We start from the raw sequence: 18196 nt of genomic DNA on the forward strand, positions 1-18196 counted from the left end.
ATCGCAATATTTTAATCTTTGAGTAACGTTAAAGCAATAAGATTTACTTCGCTTTGTAATGGGATTTCCAGTAATGTTTTTTTTTTTCGTGCAAGATCTGGCAACACTAAGTTAAGCGCTCATGCCTCCGCGTGCAGAACACTTTTCCTCCATTTAGGCTTTTTTTTTAGAATAGAGGCCAGTAATGTCCATGAAGCACCCTTGCGAAAATTAAACCATGTTTTGTGGTAAAAGTGTTGTTTACTAAAAAAAACCAAGTTTTTTTTAACTGTAGTAAAACCAAAATATCTCAACAACTATTTCTTCAGTTCGGTTACACACTAGTTTCTGTAAAGGTTACTTACCTACTTCCATACTATATAGTGCGTGAAAATCGCTACTTTACGTACTATATAGTATGGAAGTAGGCGGTTTGGGATCCAGCATATGACTTATCTGCATTTTGCGAGAGTTAATTAGTAAGGAGAATTCGGTTGTCACTCCAGTAAATTACCGCAGTGTACTTAAGGCCTAACGTTAACCACACAGCTTGAACATTTCGCGCTATTTACTAAAACATACAAGACCGCAAAATATATACGTCCATCTGTAGCATATTAAAGTGTAACGTTAACTTACCAATGGCGGCGGGTCTCTAAGTAAAAAGAGCTTCATCTCCCCACTCATATACGTTATGATTTTCAAATGCGAGCTCTATAATGACAAACCGCCAAAATGTGTTTTTCAGACGGCATGAAGACTGTATGCTTACTGTAACAATTGTATATAATTTATATCTACAATATCATATTACAACCAAACTGGATATTCAAATTTTAATAAACAGGGCAGCTACTAAAAACAAAATAAAAAATATTGAAGGGTGCGTGCACTCGGAGACTTACTATTGGCTGTTGTATTTGAATAAATAATGAGTTGAGTCTTAGAAAGGCTTATAGGTGCTATTTTGGGGATAATTTTTACTATAAATATAATTAGTTTAACATTATTATGTTATATTATTACGTTTAATGTAATAATGCGCTGGATTTTCTGAATTATATTCTTAATATGTATTTTTTTAAGTTACCGTTTTAGAGATTGGTAGTACTTTTCTGATGAGTTAAGTAATGTTACTGTTGAAGAGATTAAAGCTGTATGTACACAAATTGAGCTAGTTTTATATTTGCAGATCACGTCTCATCAGCTCTGGGGTGGTGCTGCACAAAAACGACTGTTTGATATTGTTTTTCTGTCGTGGAGGGTGATTTTTGCTTACACACGTTTGGCACTCTAACGTTACCCTGAACGAAGAACGAACACTTCTATCAAGTAACGTTATTCCGAGCCTTTGACTATGTGAAACGTGCTGCGTCTCATTTTATTACGCTAACGCAAGAAATGATGATAGACTTCTGCTGCGCGCACATTAAAAGTTACAGCATACAAACATTAAAATCATAACGTGTAAATTGACCTTGACAAAAACAGCAGCACTCGCAAAGGGGCAATGAATTTGTCGATTTTATTGTTTTATACTGTTGTCTGAGGTCTACTTATGATGTTCGCGTGGTTTTTACATTCAAAAACATCAAAAGCAATAAGTAATAGGCTATATTGTTAACTTATATGATAAAAAAGCTTTGTTGAGTGTTGGACCTTTCAAACGCAACTTGCCTAAATTACCGTAACTTACACAACACTGTAAGCGGGCATCAAAATCTAAATTGCGGCTGGTAAGTCCTTCCTTATCACTAACTTTGTATATTTCTATCGTTATATATTGTTAAGTGTTGCACCTTTATTAATCGTTTAATGTTTTTAGTAAATTAAAACAGTCAAACATACCTGTTTAGACACGGATGTTACAACAGGACATCTCTTACAAAAGCAATAGTGAAACGCTAACGTTATCTTAAATAAAGTAAAATGTCTTACCTACTGTGTGTTATTTATGTCATAAGTACACTTTATAAAAGTACACTTAAGCACACTTTTTTTTCACAAGCTATGCTGTGTCATTTTTGTCAGATCCAATAACGTTATTAGTGGTGCTTTTAATCACAGTCTCTCTGCAAATCCAGCGTCGACTTTTGGCTTCTTTACAAACGAATCCGCGGTACACAAAGTAAACAAACATTCCCCACGCGAGCTGTAACTTCTTCAAATACAAACTTTAACTACGCATTCCTAATGTTATGGTCCGACCCTCCAGCGTCTGTGTTGTTCCCAGGTTCTTCGAAGACTCCGTTTCCATGGTTACTCATAACAAATCACCGCGTCAAAATAAAAGTCTTTCAGGAAAAATATATTTAAAAGTAATTTTGGTTACCCTTTCCAATAAAACTGGTTGTTGTATTTTATTGTATTTTCTATTTTTTTTTTCTTTTTTTTCTCTTTTTTCCTTAAAGTGTATTTCTTTTACTTTAACTGTTATTTGTAATCCTTTATGCTTACAATGTTGCTACATGATGCTTTGATTGTACACATTTTGATACAAAATAAAGCACAATCATTAAAAAAAAAGTGGTTGTTGTATTTGGGTTTGGGGAGGTGTTTCAATTCTACTCTGACATCATATTTCTGCACATTCCCGAACCAACCATTTTCTTGGCTTGGTGCCAAAAAAAAAATAATAATTAGGTAAAGAGGACATTTTCAGTTTTGAAACATGCAGGGTGTTCATTTAAGTATGATGACCTCTTATATAAAAATTATCAAGTTAAAACGGATTGTTTGATTCACCGCTCCTTTTGGTCGCTGATGCGAGCATCTTAGGTGCAGTCTGGAGCCACGTCAATTATTGGGGGAGGGGGGACATATGTCGTTTTGATTATTTGGGGGGGAGCATGTTCTATTTCTTTTATTTATGAAGCACATTTAAAAGTTTTCACCAGACTGACCAAAGTGCTATACAGAATAAACCTTTTTAAGAGTTAAATCAAGTCCAAAGAAACACATAAACACACAAAATACTAATCAAGAAGAAAGTAAAACACATTTAAGCAAGACACATAATAACATAAATAGTAGATTTCTGTATGTCATTTGCCAAAAGCTAAGGGAAACAAATGGGTTTTTAATAAAGATTTATAAATACATAAAGATGGAGCAGCTCTGAGGTGTGTTGGCAGGCTGTTCCACAAGGCCCATGACAGAAAGGCTTTATCTCTGTTTTAACCTTGCAGACGGAACCATGAGAAGTTTTGGTTACCAGATCTTAAGTCTCTAGAAGGGATGTATGGAAGTAGTAGTTCAGATAATTAACTTGGGGCCAGATTATGTATTTATAAACAATTAAATAATTTTAAAATTAATCCCACTAATCGAGTTGCACTATTGTCTTCTCTCTACCATAACAAACATGTCTTAAACACACAAAGTTATAGGTAAGGTAAGAGTCAAGAGTCAAGTTCAACTAAAGCAAACAATGATCACAATAATGGTGATTTTAAATGAAACAGCCAACATCTAAAATGACTCTACAAGATGTAAAATGCAATTTTAGGTTTCAGACAGAGATGGTGAGAAAGAGGATAACAGAACTTATAATTCTGCTTCAGTGTTACTTTTTAACATTCTGTAAGATCGGGACAATATATACATCCAGCAGTGTTATTTTTCTGTGTGAGGGCTTCCTGGGGGCTAAGTGAGGGCCAGCGCTAAGGGGCCAATGTTTTGCCAATGAGCAAACCTGCGCCATCATAGGCTTGCTTGCAGGGTTGAGCCAAACGCTTATCATCCAAACCCATCAATGACGCAGGGGTACAGTCTTTTCTGAACAGAAAAGGCCCTGAACAGGAACTGTTAAAACTAAGGAAACAAAATTCTTGAAAATGCTGCTATAGCGTTATTATTTATTTTGACTGGAATTACTGAAGTAGATGAACATGTTTACTTATTTATTAACGCCATTCCAGCACTATATTCATGGTTATATAGAACTGGTTAATCTATACACAAGTTTATCTTTACAGAGACTGAAGGAAGTGCCATTTGACATCTCTAGTTCACCAAACACAAAGAGAATATGCAAACTTCACACAGAAAGACTTCCAGCTGGGGCTCAAACCGATGACCTTCTTGCTACCACTTACCTTAAGAAAAATTAGTAAATTGAATGAATCATTTTTTACAGTGTACTTGAAGTATACCCCATAATGCAACAATGCACTTTCAATAAACTTATACTATAGGTACACAGATCTAGGCCTATATCATGTCATATGTTATCTAGAAATAGTACACATTGATTATTATCAATTATAAATATCTGGATCAAAATAAATGATTGGACTGTAGTCTGAAGTAGGATATAACTCTTTTGGCCAAAATTATTAATATCCTAAAATTTAAGAGCAGTATCTTTTTAGAGACTTCAGATATGAGCATGAACAACAAACAACATCACGTGTGATATGAACCAGACTTTATATACTAGACTAAACACATACTATTCTAACATACACACACAAACATGCAGTTCAGCATTGGAAGAAAGTAGTTTAAATAGAGAAAATAATAAAACACAAAGTTATGGCAGTATTTGTACTACAGCAGAAATACAGCCTGAAACAAACCATTTTACTTAACATCGGTTAATAAGACCAAGTATGATATTTGCATGTCTGGTCCATTACATGAAAGTGTCCTGATTATGTATGGCTGTGATGTGAGGCTCCTTCAGGGGTAGGCAATGTCGTTTTTTTTCTTCTCTATGATATTTTCCACTCATATTTTTGAATGCTTATGCTGTTTTTCCACATTCTGCACTTTCCCAATAATTGCTACGGTATTCTTGCATAGAACAGTCTTAGCATCAGATGTCATGCATATGACACTTTCTGATAACTCTTTACTTCAGCAGATTTCAAAGTTGTCCTCTGATTGGTTGAATTATACAAGATTTCCAGGAGATGTGTGCATGATGTGATCTTTAACGGTTCGCCTGGACGTCATCCCTGCGGCACTTTATAGTTGCAGTTATAGTTTCATGTAAATCAGGGGCGTGCTTTAGGGTCACCATTGGTCCACTAGTTCTAGATTGACAGCTCCTCCTCTTCTAGCCAAAAAGTTGAAGGGGAGTTGACTTCACTCCAGTGCAACTCATGGCTGCTGTGCTAATGATGCTCCCAAAGAAAGAAAGTATACAAGAAGTGAAACTTAAAGGTATTGCGGAGGATTTTCTTTTTCCGGGTGGATCATCAAGACTATTGGTCCTCCTAGTTGTCAATCAGGAGTGTTGCGCAATTGCATTTTTTTTAAAAGTGAAGGCGTCGGTTCTTTTCTAAAATTCAAGAGTAATCATCAAATCCTTTTAATGGTTTATTTTAAAAACGTTGTGTCTTCCATACTGAATTAAAACCAACATATGAAATTTAATTAAGGAAATGCATCAGAAAAATTGGGAATGTTGGACAATAAATATATAACATGAATATAAAAGCTTGACAGTAAACTGTTTTGGCAGTATTAAAAACTTAAAAACAGCCACTTTCTCCAAATAAAATGTCATTATTCAATTATGATAGACAAAGGTATGCATAATAGTGTAATAGTAATAGTCTTGCATAACATGAAATACTCAAAGTAAGCTAAAAACAACTCTCAAATGTGTAATAAGCTGAATCCCACCACTGAAAACATAAGACAAAAAAACATCAGACAATACAGCATTTACTGTAGGGGTCATAAAATTTACAGATGACTTCATTTTAGAAATGTTCTATTACTATTTTCTATTCTGATTTGGCTGTGAGATTCATTAATGTTAGATGTCTCTCTGAATTAAGTATGACAGATAAGAATAAAGTCATATGAGTTCATCTAATGTTATAATAACATTAGACCATTTCCCAGAAGGTACATATAAATACAGTACATAAAATAAATAAATGAATTTAGCAAATTAATTTATGGTTTATATAGCTAGCAATTTCTAAAGGAATCAAGTTTATTTGCACAAAAAAAGTTCAAAATGATAGCAGAAAACGATAAAAGGCAAGCTTTGTACTGTTAAACTGTTTATGAGTTCACACTTACAGATAAGTTGGATAAAGTCATTAAAATGTGTATTTGGCTTAATAAATCTCCTCGCTGCTTGGCGGGGAGAGGGCTCTGCATGGGCTCGGCTTTAGGCCCAAACCCAGAACACCTCATTTTTAAAAATAGTACTAACATTAATATACAATTTAAAGAAAAGGATGTTTTATTTTTTATGAGCGTTCTATTGATTTCAAAAGTTGGTACCTTATGAATTTATTAATTATATATAGAAATTTCTTTATCCATAAATGTAAATGGGCTGTGAAAAAAGCTATTTTACCTATTTTAAATCACTACCTGTACACCTTAAAAGAAATAACAAAGCAAAAAAGACTTTAAATTGTGCTGTCGTTTGACAAATTTTGTAAGACTTTGTATTTTTTTGTATCTACATTTTAAGTTCACCGTTCAATATATAACATAATAATTAAAAAAAAACGGATTTCCTTTTTCCCTAACTGGAAATAACGTGACCCTTTCTGAAGCTCTCCCACCGAATATTGACCAACTCAATACACTTTATGAAATGCGACAGAACTTTTATAAAGACAAAAGTTTGTTTTAGTTTTAATATAAACGCACATTGCTAGACAGGAAAGGACCACCATCTACTTAATATTTAAATCAAATATACTCTTTGTTTAAATGTAATATTCCTCAATGTCTCCACGGAACTGACAGGCGGAAGACGTCAAAGTACCGCGAGAACGAGTCAAAATTAGACTTCTCCATAAGGTTTCTTGAATCGCTCTCGCGGTACTTTGACGTCATCCACCTGACGCCTCTGCTTGTACCACGTGACCTCTGCAACTTCACGCGCAAACACTTCCAGAATGTTATTATTGTTACTTGACGCACTTTTTATGTTCCATAATATTTAGAAGAAGCATTAAAATGTAACTTCATGTTGTAAGTATGTTTTTACAGCTGCCAACAAGTGGGATTAATTTTATGTCGCAAAGCGTCTTCGGAGATACATCGAATGAATGACCAGATGCACACTGGGATTTGTAGTTCTTCTTCCTCTGATAGTTTTTAGGTTTGTCTGTGAGGGTTTATGGGATTTTTGGAAACATCAACGCATAATGTCGTCTCTTTAAACTCGCTAAATTGTTCATATAAGAGATGAGGGCAAAGTGAAGCTTCGTTTTCCAGACTGATCTGGAACTTTCTATCCGCGGCTCAACCCCGCCCTCACTCCACCCATAATCCTCCGCGGCACGCCGGGGTCCTTTCTTCTCTACTGTTCAACATGTTCATGCCGGAGGGTCCGTTAAGCGTGTTCGGCCAAAGAACGAGCGGCGAGTCCGTTCGGAGTCAAAATGGTAAGTCCGGTTGTGTTTATATTCGCGCGTTAAATTAAAGCGACGGGCGCGGAAAACCGCTCTGGTGTGACGATATTATAACGGAAGAGGTGCTGCGCGTGAGGCCGGCATCTCGTAAAGCACGTGCAGCTTAGCGCTATCGGAAAGCGTTTATTCACAATATAAACATTACACAACATTGTAGGTTATACATAATTACTTGGGTATGAATATACAAAAACAATGAATGTAACGTAAAGTAATATGCATGCTAATGCAGGGCACATCAAGCGCTCGTGCCCTGATATGATTCATCTACATTTGCAGTCATGGCCGCTGCATCCATCGCAAACATTGTGAAGAGCTCACTCGGACCTGTCGGACTCGACAAGATGTTAGTGGATGACATCGGTGTAAGTGCCTATGTGACGATTTGTCACAGCTTTGATGCTTAGCTCATATATATTTTTATTTAAATCAAAATGGCGTAGACATTACTAAGCTTTTTTCTACTGTGTGTGTATGAATTTCAGGATGTGACCATAACCAATGATGGTGCCACCATCCTGAAGCTCTTGGAGGTGGAGCACCCAGCAGCAAAGGTCCTTTGTGAACTTGCAGAACTGCAGGATAAGGAGGTTGGAGATGGCACAACATCAGTGGTAAGATGTTTGCTCATCCACTGCATAATGTGAAGTGATACTCTGTGCTATTGGATATCAGCGAGAGTACAAATGTTACTGAAGCTTTGTGATGACTTGACATGTTTGCTTGAGGAACAATGGTTGTCTTGTTGCTTTGTCTAAATTACACTGTAATATCTCATTTTTAAATTAAATAATGTATGGGGTGGTACTGGTTGAAGTGACTGGCTTTGTCATGTGCCTTTTAGTAATAATAACTTATTCCTGAGTAATGTTACTTGCAAGTTCACCCTGAAATATGGGGCGGTGATTTAACTATATCTGTTTTTTGGAAGCCATATGCCCATCAAATGTTCACTCAGTCATTGCATTAGGTCCGAATTAAGATAAGGCGATAATGGAAGGCAAACACCGTGAAGCGTGGCCTTGACGCGATCGCCAATCACACAGTGGCCACAACACAAAAAAACAGATTTTGTTTTGACAGCTAATTGGTTATAGGACAGAGTGATTATCCACCGCAATGATTAATCTTTCTTACATTTTTATGCTACTCTGTTCTCTGCTCTTGCATAAATGTAATTGGCTAGCATCTGCACCAGGTTATTCGCATCAGCGGATCTGATTGGCTAAAGCCTGTTGAAAGTTCAGATTTTCAACTTCTGCCGCGGGCAACACCAGTGAAGCGACGCAGACGGATCCACAATTCAGTTCGGCAACGCGTTACATCTCCCATTTAAATAAATGAGAAGCGTTAATGCTGACGCCCCATGTGTATAGTACCTTGTATGTGTGACTATGCTAACTTCCACTTAGTGCAAGATTAGCCAGTATTAACTCTGCTCACTGACATGTATGTGTAGGTGATCATTGCTGCTGAACTTCTAAAGAGCGCAGATGAACTGGTGAAACAGAAGATCCACCCCACCTCCGTCATCAGCGGTTACAGACTGGCCTGCAAGTAGGAATCACTTTCCATGCTAACATGTAGTACTGTAGGTCTAATGCTGTTTATCAAGCCGTTTGAAAGAATCTGACTGTTTTTGATTCACAGGGAAGCAGTGAGGTACATCAATGAAAATCTGACCATCAGCACAGATGACCTGGGCAGAGAGTGTCTTATTAATGCTGCTAAGACTTCCATGTCTTCCAAGATCATCGGAGTGTATCCTTTATTCCATTGTGTTGTCAACATTGCTTTCAAAGAATCAAGTTTTTGGTCAGATTTGTCCTCCGTTGGATATTATAATAATAGTTTTGAATCACTGTTGTTGTCTTCTATCAGGGTTTATTTTCAATCTGAGAACAGTGTGAACTGTGCTTATTTTTTTCCGAGCGTATGAGCGAATTGAAAATGCGCCCAATGGAAACACGGCAATTTCGTGTAAACTCTCGTATATTGGCACTTGACGTGCATTAAATCACGTGGTCGTTCTATAAATATGGCGTAGTATGTTTGGTTGGGGAGAAGACATAAAAGTAGAAATGGGGAAATGAAGCCTCGAATGAAGCACTGATACTTCCCCTACTGTTTTGAACCATGATTCAGAGCCTCAAAGAGGGTGTCAAAAACAGTGCCATCTTTTGGTTAATAAAACGTATAGCTCCGTCAATGAATCAAAAAGCTAATTAATGTTGATATTATGTGTACGAATAAAGCTTCGACAACGTGTGTGAATGGTCAATATAATAAATGTAGGCTATTTACACTCATTCAAGTGTGGCAATAAATTCCAGTATGAGTTAATATTAAAATGATTCAATACTGTACTTTATTGAATAATTTCTACACGCACAAGTACATGTACATACACTATTATCTATACAATGTTATGTGGGATAAAATGTGAATAATGCAAATAACTGATAAAAATATTTATAATATATCTGAGATGCGAAACGTGCACGTTACTGAGCAGAAATTGACGCTTAATTTGTCATTGGTCGCGTGATTTCACCGTTAACACAAGCTTCGAGTTGAGGCTTCATCTGGCACACCCACTTTCATATAACATCACTACATAAGAGGTGTTTTTACTTCGTTTGGTGTCACAAGAACCGTCAAACGCATGGCATCAGAATACAGCAAGATGTCATCTCTGTATGCTTTAAAATCACTCTTGCAGCGTTTTGAGGTCACACACATGCCAGTTTGAACTTGCAGTCGAACATACACGTCTCCATGATTTTTGCCATGACCTATTGCGAGACAATAAAATAACATTTTAGTCACACAACATCGGTTAACGGAAACATGCATGGGGTAAATGTCACTCTAAAGCTGTATGACTGTCCTTTTTTATGAAATATGTCACATACAAAAAATTAGTAACAAGTTTCTCCAAATCCTCGATTCGGTTACATTTTTGATTCTAAGGTCACGATTCGATTCTCGATTTTTAATTCTTTTTTTTTTTTTTAAAGACAAAAGATCACTAGGTAGTTATCCTGTTTATGAAATGCATTTCAAGGAGTTGTAGCAATACATCCCTCGTGTTTAAAATATAAATCGCGTTCTGCTGGGCTGATGTTTTTAAAGGCACCTCTTAGAGGTTTATTTTCCCCTGCTTGGCAAGCCGACCAGACGTGACATGGGGGCGTGGCAGCATCGACGATCCCATTTTTTTATTCGAAGTTCAAGGTTGTGACTTAATTTCGATCGATTTCAATTTGAAATCGAAATCGTGACACCCTTAGTAATAAGTGAAGGCATTTATAAAGCCTTATTAGGTTTAAATGAGATTAGGCTTAATCAGTAAAGATGATGATGGTCCTTAACATTCTGGCAGCGATGCAGATTTCTTTGCTAACATCGTGGTGGATGCAGCCCTGGCTGTGAAGTTTGTTGATGGTAAAGGTGTCGCTCGCTATCCCATCAACTCTGTGAATGTACTGAAGGCCCACGGGCGCAGTCAGAAAGAGAGTTTCCTTGTCAATGGATATGCTCTTAACTGCACCGTCGGATCACAAGGTATGTCTCTCTTGTTTACTTAATTTTTCACCATTTATGTGTTAAACTGGTTAACACTGACACATCCTGTACGTTCAGGCATGGTGAAGCGTGTGTCCAACGCTAAGATAGCCTGTCTGGACTTCAGCCTGCAGAAGACCAAGATGAAGCTGGGCGTTCAGGTTGTCATCAATGATCCAGACAAGCTTGATCAAATCAGACAGAGGTGAGATCAGACTCGAACGTAAAAGAAGTGGAAATGTCCCATTTTCATTGCTGCCACACTATCAGTGGTGTGTGTAGTTATACGCGTGGGATAAAGTAACCTCAGCCCAAAGTCTTTGTTTGACACGATGCTCATGTGCATCTTGTTTTATCTTTGGGCGGTACATTATGTCTTCATGCCAGCTGGCATGAACAAGCTCTTGTTACACAAGAATTTAGAAATGTATTGATAGATTAATTTTGTGGAAACTCCAGAGTTCAGCCCAGACCCCTGGTTTGTTTAATTGTTTATACATTACGTTCATGTCTTTTTGTGTTTGTTTTGTAGGGAATCAGACATTACTAAGGAACGCATTCAGAAGATCCTGGCATCAGGGGCAAATGTAATCCTAACTACAGGAGGCATTGATGATATGTGTCTGAAGTATTTTGTGGATGTAGGAGCTATGGCAGTGAGGAGAGTGCTGAAAAGGGACCTCAAACGCATCGCCAAATCAACTGGAGGTCGGTGGCTTGCTTTGTTTTGTCTACATTTAAAAAAGAAAAAATTTATAATTTTATTAAAATTTAGTAAAATGAAACATCTGTTATTTAGCTAAATACATGGTGTTAAAAAAGTGTTTTCTTACCCTTAAGGGTAGACTTTGAGCAAGCGAATATTTTTCGGACGTTACTGCCAATATGGGCAGAAAGCGATTCATAAGTATACGTTTTTTGGCTTCGTCCATCTTTGCTTTTCAGTAGAGAGTAAGGTCATGTACCGGTTTCTACCTGTCACATATCTCTACACAATATGATTTTGCAGGTTAGAGTTCACCAGACTTGAAATTTGGTACGCAGCGAATATCTTCACACAAGCTTACATTTTCGGGTTGACGCATTTGCATGCGTATGAATGGAAGTCAATGATCAGATAGCGTGTTTCCCTTTCGCAAATCGCGCGAAAGAAGAGGTGAATGGTGTGGCGAGTGAGTGCTGCAGGTCATATTACGTGTAGAAAGGGCAAGTGGGAGAGAAAAGGAAGTCTGCCCGGAGTTGGAGGATGCGCCAGCGTCGTATAAGTTTGGTGTGTGGAATTTTTTTTATTTCATGTTACCTATGATGACAGCGGAAATAAAATAATAGATAGAAGTGCAGTCTATAGGTTGAATGTGTTCAAACAGCCACAGGAGACCTCTTTCTCTCTGCTCATTTATCTAATCTGAGGTACTGAACGTCTTTTCAGACTTCTGTCGCGAAAACACGGTGAACCTTCGCTATTTTTAGCCTGTCATTGATAAAACTAAAGGGGCTGATTTCCGCGTAGTTTCATTTTGCTAGCGTGTGAAAGTTGCGTGATCTTATTTCATAAATTGCCTCTCAAAGTAATCAGAACAAAAGTGGACAAAAGCGACGGATCTAAATATTACAGGTGTAAACGTTATGTTTCTCTCTCGTCCACATATACTCTCTGCAGTATTTAAGCAGCCTCTAGAGAGAAATCTAAGAGCTACACTGAAGTTGGCAGTTTGATAAATTCAAGTTATCTTTGTGTGCTAAAAAGGCACATAAGTTCATGTAGATGGAAATACACATTTCTCTTTTTTTGACAAATAAATGAAAAGCATGTTGAAATCATCAATGTCTTCCCTCTTGCTGTATCAAAATCTCACCTGGCTTTCCTCAGAGATGGTCCCAATAATGTGTTTAAAGTCAAATTCAGTTTGTGCATGATTACATGATATAACTTTAATACTGTATCCTAAATTATGGATAATTAATACATTAATAAGATGATACATTTCTGGAGTGTTAAAAATTAAAAGAAAAAATAACAAGAACCGTACAGAACTGAGAACCGTGGCCATTAAACTGTGATACGAACCAAACCGAGGGTTTTGTGAACCGTGCCACCCCCCTACTCATTTGACTTAAGTCTACAAAAAGAAAATAAGTTCAAGAAACTTGCAATTTTGTGTTTCAAAACAACATGGTGATAGAAAAGTAAATGTTATGGATTGAAGCTTTAAAGCGATAGTTCACCCAAAAAGGAAAATTCTGTCATACTCGCCCTTAAGTTTTTAAAACCAGTATGATTCTCTTTATTCTGTTAAACATAAAGGTGAGTAAATAATAGGGGTGTAAATCGAACGTCATTACGAATCATTACGATTCAATGCAAAATCAATTTTCTCCACCAGCGATGTGTGAGTTTTGCTGATACATCGAACGCTTTTTCGATGCGGTTACGATTTGATCCGATTCAATTAATTTATCAATATTTGTATATTACGTGCCTAGTTAAGCAGTTATATTTACTTACAAATGCAACCAAAATATTTGACGTGAACATTCAATTAAACTCTTTGAAAATGGCACATCTCTGTCCCAATTGAAACATTTACAAGAAGAAGCTATGAACAAAATATTTTTTTATAAAGAAAAATAATAATGAAGGGTAAAATGTCACATAAAATCAAGCTTATGGTGGCAACATCACTGAGGTAGTTTTAAAATAAATTTAATTAAGTTGGAAAAATAAATGAATCTAAAAAATAAACTTAAAGCATTTGATATGTCACACAACATCAGATCTAACAGTCAGATGAAAATAAACAAAAATCCACACTTTGGCCTTGAATTTATTTAGGCACAAAAGTAATTTAGTATCTAGGTTTTAAAATACAATGTTGCATTTGTCACCCTACAGCCACTGTTTGCTCGTCTCTGTCTAACCTGGAGGGTGAGGAGACATTTGAGGCGTCTATGCTGGGTCAGGCAGAGGAGGTGGTACAGGAGAGAGTGTGTGATGATGAACTTATCCTCATCAAAAAGTAAGATCATCATTCTTATATTAACAAAACTTGATGAAGCAAATGTGAGCTGGTGCCAAATTTGTTGCCCTTCATGCCGAAATGGTGTGGGTGTTTTTTTTTATTGTTAAGGTGTTGTTAGTGGATTGCTATGCAGTGCCATCTTGGTGTACAAATGTCACACAGATGCAGTAGGAAAAACTGTTAATCTCCGAAGCATGCAAAACATTTAAACATCTCACTTGTTTAACTAAATTTTTTGCTTCATCCGATTGTGTTTTTCAGCACAAAGGCACGCACATCTGCCTCTATCGTCTTGCGTGGGGCGAATGATTTCATGTGTGACGAGATGGAGCGCTCGCTGCATGATGCTCTGTGTGTGGTGAAGAGGGTGCTGGAGTCCAAGTCAGTGGTACCAGGAGGTGGCGCTGTGGAGGCTGCTCTGTCTATTTATCTGGAGAACTATGCTACCAGCATGGTAAGGACTTGGTTTATTTATGTATTTTTGTGTCAAACATCAGTACATAAATATGCAAACAAGTGAATTTGTCTACTACATTCTGTGGTTGTTGGTATGTAGGTTAGCTAGGTGTTGTTGGTAACACATCCAAGGATTTTATTTTTCTATTCATAAACAGATTGCTCAGATTAAGTACAAACTTTCAATAGCTTATGAACAGTAAAGCCATTCGCTCATAATCGTATGACAATAGCCAGTGGTACCCCCCCAAGTACATATATAACTGTCAGTGCCCCCCAACCCTCTACTACATCTATTTTTAAATTTGATTTTGCTGTTATGTTGACAAGCACGTTCAGATGGAGAAAGCAAAACTGAAATTATTATTTTACACAAGAATCTTTTTAACTTATCTTGGCATTGTAAGCATATTTGTTTTAAAAACCTTTTTAAAATATATTTTAATAAAATTATTAGTGTAAGATTTTATGCATATTATGAATATTGGACACACTCAGCTTTATTATGAGGGTACTTGCATCCAAATTGGCTGAAGGATTTAGGAATTACAGCTGTTTAATATGTAGCTCCCCCTTTTAAAGGGGTCAAAAGTAATGGGACAGTTGACTTAAAAGCTGTTTTATGGACAGGTATTGTCTATTTGTTAAATCATTTCCTCATGAATGACAGATGTTAAAGGTCTGGAGTTGATTTTAAGTGTGGCAATTGCATTTGAATGCTGTGGCTGTGAACCCAAATAATTCGGTTCAGGGACATCTCCATGTAAGTGATACAGATCATATTTAGGTTTCAAAAACACAACAAATCCATCAAAGAAATAGCAGGAACATTAAGAGTGACCAGATCAACAATTTGGTACATCCTGACCAAACAAAATCTTGTACGTCTATATAGGATAACAGTGGTGGATGATCGCATTATCCTCTCAATGATAAAGAAAAAACACTTTACAATGTCCAGACAAATGAAGAACACTCTACAGGAGATAAAGATGTCATTGTCAATCAAAACAAAGAGAAGATATTACAGGGAGAAATACAGAGGGTTTACCACAAGAAACAATAGCCACAAGAAGAGGAGATTAGACTCCAAAAAAGTCAGACAAGCTCTCAAAAAGCTTTATTTGGAGAGATTAAACTAATATCAACCTGTATAAGACTAATGAGAATAAAAATGATGGACAAGGCCAAGAACATCTTAGGATATCAGTAAACAACATCTTCAGTAAATAGTGTTCAGGCAGTGGGATTGCATTTCCATGCATGGTTTCCTAAGGCACAAAAATGTTACTTGAAAGTCAAAGCCTTTATTTAAACAGTTTGCCTAATCTTTGTGGCTGAAGTTGTACCATAAAGTTGTAAACACTCCCTAATAAACTATCTATTCCCCTTCAAATCAAAACAAAAATGAATGCTATACCATGCAGTACCATATATAAAAAAAATCATCTTTGTTAGAGCCTTTATCTCGCCCGAAATTTTGTTGTTATAGTTTATGAAATGGCTGTTGACAGCGCTGTTTATCTATGCATTTACTCACGCATTAACTGTATCAAACTGTGACCGCTTGCGGAGGTAATAAATAATGAATTAATATCCAGACATTTATTTGGATATTTTAGTAAAATAATGTTTATCTGGTAAATGTTAATATAACTTAGGGTAAATCTTGTTAAAAGTTAGCTACTGGCTGTGCATCAGCCTTCAACCCCGGTAACTTAAGTGAACAGCAATATGAACGTGATTTTACGAGGCTAATGATAAGCATAAATAACAGAAAAACGAAGTTAATTTAGTGTTTTTAATTCCACAAAGCATTAATTTATGGCTGTTTTATTCATGCAAAGCTACGTCGTTTTTGGGACCGAATTTGATGGATCAGCATGACTCTGTGAGTTCGTCTCTATTCTTAGACAAGCTGCATACATTGCTTTTTAATAAATCAACTTATTTAACATAACATACATTAATGCACAGATGAGATGTGTTATAAATGCCTCATATGCAAAATAAGTACTCAAAGATCTTTTAATGAATTTGCGTCACTCCGCCGTCATATTTGCTGTGCACGCTGCTGCTGCTGCTGTTAGCTCCTCTCCTCAGATGCGTCCAGCGCGAATTCTCAATTCTCTCGTTTATCAGTCAATCCGATATTACAAAACCGATATCCGATAATCGGCAAATGCTCAAATATCGGAAAACAGATATATCGGTCAATCTCTAATATTGGTGCATTAACCTACAGAGCCAGATGAAGTTACTCCCATTAAAATTGCTGCCATGCTGGTTTGATAGCGTGTGCAGTTATACGCGTGGGAGACAATAAAAGTCCTGAGTGGAGAAAGGGGCAGATAAATGTCTGCATCCATTCTGCTTTAGACGAACATCTCATCCTAATAGATTTATATTCTTTCCTTAGCTCAATTATACTCATAACTTTGTAGATTATTCTCATTGTTAGCTCTCTAGGCAAAATGTTTAATGCTCTCTCATTTGTAAGTCGCTTTGGAAGAAGTGTCTGCTAAATGAGTAAATGTAAATAAAGTCAGCAGGTTTAGCTTAATGTGTCAATTTCTTACCTTAGGTGGTGGAAATCACTGAGACTGACTAGGGAAACGGGGTATTTATATATTTTAAATCCATAAATGCAGAATGGTTTCTGTCATTTGAGCATTTGGAGACACTTACACACTTATACTGGAACTCGGTCCCCTCTCGAGTCTACTCAAGTCTCTACCATTTCTAGTCCTGTTTATGTTGTGAAATTGTGTGCACATAAGTAACTCTGTTTCTCCTTTATGTTTGCTGCAGGGCTCTCGTGAGCAGCTGGCTATTGCTGAATTTGCTCGCGCTCTGCTCGTCATTCCTAAAACTTTGGCAGTCAACGCTGCACAAGACTCCACCGACCTGGTTGCCAAACTCCGAGCTTTCCACAATGAGGCTCAGGTCAACCCTGAACGCAAGAACCTCAAATGGTGAGTGTGTCATCACAGTTTATAAATCACGAGACAGACAACAAACCCACAATGATTTCAATCATGAATTAAAATTGTGTGCTGGTTTACTTGAAATCTCAGATTTTGAAAAGGTGGTGTTTTGTAGTTGTATGGTGGGATCGGTTCAGACAATGATCTGGAACCTATGTTGCTCATTTTGGAGTAAAGTGAAAACTGTTTGTGTTAAAAATAGATGTTTTATTTTAACCTGTTTATTTTTGTGTGTCTGCACTTAGGATCGGGTTAGACCTGGTCAATGGAAAGCCAAGAGACAACAAACAGGCCGGTGTGTATGAACCCACGATGGTTAAAACAAAGAGTCTGAAGTTCGCCACAGAGGCAGCTATCACCATCCTTCGAATCGATGACCTTATCAAGCTCTTCCCCGAGCAAAAAGAGGGCGGGTCCTCATACCAAGATGCTATCCAATCAGGCTCTCTGGAAGGCTAAAAGCCATCTGCATTTAATCTGGTGTCATCCTACTCAGCTTTGTATTTATATTTAAATATAATCGATGAGCTGTTAGTGTCGACCATGCACTTTGTTTGCGTTACTTATTTTTTTCTAATATGGTTCATGTTACTTTTTGTCATGTAATGTAACATGTTTCTGTTTTCCCATTTCAACCACAATAAACCAGAATGATGGTGGGCAACCACTGATCGGTGTAACTCACTTTTATTGTTTGCTTCACTGTGCATCACAAGTCTTTGTATTTATTTGTTTCTGTGGTTGTTACCACAGTAAAATGAATATTCTTTCTGATGATAAACTTAGTTTT

General features: G+C 36.9%; 1 protein-coding gene across 1 annotated transcript; it reads left to right on the plus strand.

The window, feature by feature from the left end:
- The first annotated feature begins 6995 nt into the window (after positions 1–6995).
- On the plus strand, positions 6996–18090 carry tcp1 (t-complex 1). The gene is made up of 13 exons (XM_055188616.2): positions 6996–7063; positions 7180–7349; positions 7656–7741; positions 7862–7990; positions 8836–8933; positions 9027–9137; positions 10762–10943; positions 11022–11148; positions 11476–11651; positions 13837–13960; positions 14225–14417; positions 17231–17394; positions 17652–18090. The coding sequence occupies exons 1-13, from the start codon at positions 7011–7013 to the stop codon at positions 17863–17865; spliced, it is 1827 nt and encodes a 608-aa protein (XP_055044591.2). The 5' UTR covers positions 6996–7010; the 3' UTR covers positions 17866–18090.
- The last annotated feature ends 106 nt before the right edge of the window (positions 18091–18196 follow it).

Source organism: Misgurnus anguillicaudatus, chromosome 13 (assembly GCF_027580225.2).
Source record: "Misgurnus anguillicaudatus chromosome 13, ASM2758022v2, whole genome shotgun sequence".
In the NCBI taxonomy this organism is placed as follows: Eukaryota; Metazoa; Chordata; class Actinopteri; order Cypriniformes; family Cobitidae; genus Misgurnus; species Misgurnus anguillicaudatus.